A 5,799-nucleotide genomic window follows, 5' to 3' on the forward strand; every position below is an offset into this window, starting at 1 on the left:
AGAAAGGTCTTAAATGTTAATTAAGTGCTCAACAAGGTGAAAAACTAACAAAATGAGAATTTTATAAAAAATATAAACTGAAAATAGGGAATTCGCCTCATGATAACCTACAAAAATAAAGTAGCAAAGTATATAGTTAGTCACATTATTATTATTATTATTGGTGTAAATTAATTTTATAGATGTATTTAATTACGTAATGTCATGTCAATAAAAATATCTATTTTTTATATTAATTACACAAATAATCATCTAAAAAAAATATGATCCAGACGATTGTATAACATTATTTTACACTATACATCTAAAATAAAATTATATATAACTTAAGAAATCGTAAGGGTTCAAGTCCCTCTATTCCCATAAGACCTGCTTAACTCTCTAATTTTTTTTTCCATATGTTAGTTTTATTTTTTCAATTTTAGAAAGTTATGTGTCTTATTTAGTATAGTCTTTCACAAATGGATTCGAGTAGAGTTTTTCTTTCTGTTTCTTATCACAATCAACAATCATAAGTATTTGTTTGGAATATGTATTGGAATTCATTGGAATCTATTTGGACTATGGAATAAGAATAATATATTCTTATATATGCTAATAATATATATTCGAATTAGAATTTTTTTTTGTCTTGTTTTTAGTTGATATGGAATATCTACATATAGTAAGACTTATTTCTTGCTCAATTAACAAGAAAAATAGATTTCTCTATTATATGAGAAAGTATATCATGCCATGCACTTTGTTGCTTCACTTGCAAAATTCACAATCATCCACTAATTCGATTCATTCCCTTTTTCCCTATTGAGTTTCATTTCTTCTCATCATCAAAAATCGAAACCTTCCTTTCTAATTTCATTTCATTTGTAAATATAAGCTTGATATATTCATTCAGTTGGTTCTATTATTAGTTAGAGACATATATGGAGCCTAATAACTACAATTCTTGTTCTAATGTTGTTGTCACTGATGATGAGAAGAAGCCATTATTAGAAGAGAAAAAGATGGGTACAATAATAAGATACAAAGAATGTCTGAAGAACCATGCAGCTTCACTTGGTGGCAATGCAACTGATGGATGCGGCGAATTCATGCCCTGTGGTCAACAAGGTACCATTGAAGCCCTCATCTGTTCTGCATGCAATTGCCATAGAAACTTTCACAGGAAAGAGATTCAATCTGAAGCTCATCATCATCAACATCAAGTGGTGAAGCATATTTTTGCACACTCATCAATTAGTCTTTCTGATCAATCTTATGATCATGATCATAACGACAATAAGGATTATTGTGAAAAAGGGGGGGTGCGGATGAAGAAGAGGTTCAGAACAAAGTTCACACAAGAACAGAAGGCGAAGATGCTCGATTTCGCGGAGAAGGCCGGATGGAAGATACAGAAGCTAGATGAATCTATGGTGAACAAGTTTTGCCAAGACCTTGGGATCAAGAGAAGGGTACTCAAGGTTTGGATGCACAATAACAAGAACACTTTTGCTGCGAAGAATAAGAAGAATCTTTCTACAACCACCTAGATGATAATAATGAGTCCAATTTCTTGGAGTCATGGTTGAATTCTCTCGGTGTGACTTTAAGATTATGGATTTAAAATATAAAAATAATCACTGATATAATTATCAAATTATATTGTATATCTCACATACATTTTTTGGGTGTGACTCTTTTCTAAACTATGTGTTAACGCAGGATTTTGTGCACCGCCTTTTTTATGTCTATTTTTCTTCTTTTAGTATTATATAGCCACTTTTATTTTGGATTTATTTCTCGATCTGTTGCTACTAAACTATGCTTCATACTTTGTTCATTCATTTTCTATAGAACGATTTATGTATTGCTTTTTTTTTCTACATATTATCTTTTTTGTTTTGTTTGTATATGAGTCGATTCATTCTCTTTTATTAATGAATTCTTAATGGATTGTGAAATTTGCTTAACATAAGTCCCATAATTAATTTATATAATAGGGAAAAAAAAAAGAATAAACTAGCTCAAGATACAAAAATGAAATGAGTATGTGTAATACAACATTGGATTATTTGTCGTTGATTATATTCCTTATAAGTTTTAGTTTGTAGTTTATAAGAGGGTTATATTTGAATCATGAGCCCTATTAACAAAACGGTGAGGATAATATTGCATAAATAATTCATGGATAAGTCCTATAAATATTAGATAAAAATATTATCCACACACTAAAATTAGTTACTATATATTTATAAAAATATATATAATTTAATTTATCAGGTATTTAAAATATTTTTTATTTTAATAAATAATAATATATAATATATTTAAATTTATTTCAAGAATATATGTTAAAAAAAAAGACTGGACATGCTAACACATGATGGTATTTAGATGTATCCAAGCATGTCTGGAGAATAATTTTTTATTTTTTTATTAAGACACAGTTGTTCACAACAAACAAACATATCATATTAGACGAGTGTCAGTGAATATCGTGTCTAAAATGTATCTTATACACAAATACGATAACTCATGTGCTTCATAGGTAGGAGTTTAAGCTATGATTGAAAAAATTGCTTATTCGTTCTTCTGCGGGGAACTATAGTATTGACTATTGAACTATTGCTAATAATACTATGATGTGGGGCGCATGCGCAGAAAGATATATAAACTTTTTAGCCTAATATTAGAATGATGCTTGATCCCCTAATGTATGTTAACTTGTTAAGCTTATCATATATAGAGCTTAGGATGCCATATTAAAAATAAAAAGGAAGGGGTTAAAGGTATAATTAGGTTTGAGTTATGATAATCATAGGCACTAATTGATGTTTCTATGGTGCTAAGAATTAATTGATAATTAGTGAGTTACGTTCTTTATTATAAGAGGCTGTTTTTTCTTTTTTATTATTTTTCTTTTGGCGGCGACTAATTTTGATATCCTATATATCAATATCATCATCATATACTTTATTTGGCCATCCACAATGACATGATGATTAATGTTAATTAAGAACAATTACATGCTGATTGTTGGCAAATAGTAATTGAGCTTCCTACGGAAGAAAAGGCGAGAAGGGGATGAACAGCATGAACTAAACAATATAACAAATGAAATCACTTATTACTTATTAGTGATATTACTCGTAATATATCTATACATAAATGTTGGGCCAAGTTTCATTATTTTTGCTTCATTTAAATGTCTTTTTTTTTTTTGCCAGAATTTAAATATGTTTACATGAATTTAAATTATTTTTGCTTAATTTAAATATGTTTATATTTATGGTCTGGCCTTTTAGTTGGGCCAAAAATAGTGGCCAACTCAAGAACATCTCTATTAGGATACATCTGTCCGCATAGAAAAGCATGGACTTTTTCAAACTTTTTCAACTTATTTCTTGAACATTTATTGACTTGATTGATGGACTATTTCACCAGTTCTTAGGTCTTCAATTAGATTCAAATATCTACTCTCTGAATCAACCATAAGGATTAACCAACTTAAACTTTAGGTTAGCACTTCTCCATTAGGATATAACCTAAAATAATTTAGTATCAAAATAAAGTAGGCAACTTTAATTTCAATTAAATTTACAATGGGATCTTTTAAATGAGGTTTATTGCTTTATTCATCCATATACAGGGATGGCAAAAGGACAATTTTGCACTGTCCAACTTCACCCCACTTTACCCTAACTTACTCAAACTTCGCCTAACTCTTATATATGCGACTGCAAGTACTGAAAATTTGTTTCCTAATCTGCCATAATGTGTTACCTGCCCTCCCATATATACTTGATACTATTTTGGTTTTTATTAATAAATTTATTATGCAACATATGATTGATGGATACCTGGAGGGAGAGCTCGGTCTCTGGAAATCGACGCCGAGTTGTTATCTTCGGTGCCAACCTTTGAGCTTTGTGGTAATCCAAACTTTACTCCAAGAGGATGTCCAATCGTGTAGAGCTTTGAGCAAGAAACAAGGGGGGAGGGAGGAGTGTACCTGCAAAGACACTCCGAAACTTAAGTCAGTATTGAGAATTCAATGTGTCCTTCTGGGATGGAAGATCATACCTTTTATAGGTGGCTATGTGCAAGTCGGTTATACTTCTGTTTTATTGCCTGTATTAAAGAGCAATAATAAGGGTGAGATATCAGGTTGGACATTTCACAATTGGAAAACAGTCCGTTAAGCTGAGTTGTAACGTAAGTGGCCGATTAATGACGTTGATTACCGATTAATGACTATAATGCCGAACTATAACGCCAGCTTTCTGAATAATAACGTGAATAATGCCGAGTTATGAATGATAATGCCGATTTATGATGTTGATTTGTAATGGTCGGATCACAGCCCCCAAGCTTGGCCTGGGAAAGTGTTTTAATGAAGAAAGTTGAGCTTTTAATGAAGCATAAATCGGCCATTTGAGTAGGTGTATAACCTCGGCAGGTGAGTTAGGCTAGGAGCCCCTAGTTCAAGATGCTTAATTAAATTTTTTTTTGGAAAAGATTAAATGATGGTAAAAGTGACTATTTTTAATGAGGAGAAAGAATCAAGTAATAAGTGTTTTGTCATTTCCAATGTCTGTAGGGGCGGTTGATGTGATTAGTAGTGGGTATAGTGGAGTTGAAAGGGTTATGTAACTCTTGGTTAAGTGCATTGAAAAACCAAAAGTTGGGTTCTATGAATCAGTCTAGCGGTTGGAGTTAAAATTGGGTTTGAAGGTTTCAAAACAGAGAAAAAATGAGTAAAAGAGGTATGTGTAACTTCTTTCTTTTTGTCTTCTAAAATTCAATTCTTGGTTCGTTGTTTGTTCTTCATCTTCTTCATTTCTAAGTTCGAATGGGGTATGAGAGGGAGACTGAAAGGGAGATAGATTGGTCTGATGACTGGGTAAACAAACGATGTGAAGGGTCGTGTTTCGTTGTTTCTGGATGACGATGCTATGAGTGGCATAGACAAGGCTAGAGTGGTGAGGTCTGGGTCTAGAGTACGTTTGGAATTATTGCCATGTTCGGAGGATGATAGGGTTTACCACAGAGGAGAAGGTTTTGAATATTTCTTTATCTATAGCTGTGTGTGATGCCAGGGCATTTTGGCCACTTTCACTGACCTTTTCTTTATGGTTTTAAGGTAGTTTCATGCATTTTCTTAGGAAATAAGCAAATTTTGGGTAAATAATCACTTACATCTTGATTCAAGCAAACATTGTAAATTTTATATGATTTCATGAGAATTATGCATGAATTAAAGGACAAATTGAATGATGCATGTCTCATAACTTGGATCAGAGCTTTGATGCACTTTATTTCTTGATTTTAGGATAAAGGAAGCAAGGAAGAACCACGTTAGTAGCCACGTTAGTCTAGCTAACGTGACCACTAACGTAGAATGAAGGCTAGCTTGCAACGTTAATGAGAAAAGTGATTGCCAATAACGCCTTCGTGAGCCATCATAGCCCACGTTAGTTGCCACGTTAACTATGTAAACGTGGAAGAGAAGTAGAACTCCAATGTTAGTGGTAAAAGTAAGTGCCACTAACGTTCCAAAAGGGGCAATTGGCCACGTTAAGAGCCACGTTAACTTAGTTAACGTGAGCTCTAACGTGGAAGAAGAAGATGATGCCAACGTTAGTGACACTCACCTTTGTCACTAACGTTGGACTAAGCCCATATTGGCTACGTTAAAAGCTACGTTAACCTAGTTAACGTAGACTCTAACGTGGAGGGGGCAAGAATCACCAATGTTAGTGACACTCACCTTTGTCACTAACGTTGGATTGAGCCACTATGAGCCACGTTAGTTGC

The 5,799-nt window shown here is 32.8% G+C and overlaps 1 protein-coding gene across 1 annotated transcript; it reads left to right on the forward strand.

Moving 5' to 3' along the window:
• Positions 683 to 1,649, forward strand: LOC107616921 (zinc-finger homeodomain protein 4-like). Its single transcript, XM_016318795.2, has one exon. The coding sequence runs from the start codon at positions 924 to 926 to the stop codon at positions 1,530 to 1,532; it is 609 nt and encodes a 202-aa protein (XP_016174281.1). The 5' UTR covers positions 683 to 923; the 3' UTR covers positions 1,533 to 1,649.

The sequence above is a fragment of the Arachis ipaensis genome, chromosome B09 (genome assembly GCF_000816755.2).
Source record: "Arachis ipaensis cultivar K30076 chromosome B09, Araip1.1, whole genome shotgun sequence".
Classification (NCBI taxonomy): domain Eukaryota; kingdom Viridiplantae; phylum Streptophyta; class Magnoliopsida; order Fabales; family Fabaceae; genus Arachis; species Arachis ipaensis.

What these genes read in the sequence shown, in the direction of transcription:
- LOC107616921 (XM_016318795.2), top strand. Translation starts at nt 924, where the DNA reads ATGGAGCCTAATAACTACAATTCTTGTTCTAATGTTGTTGTCACTGAT.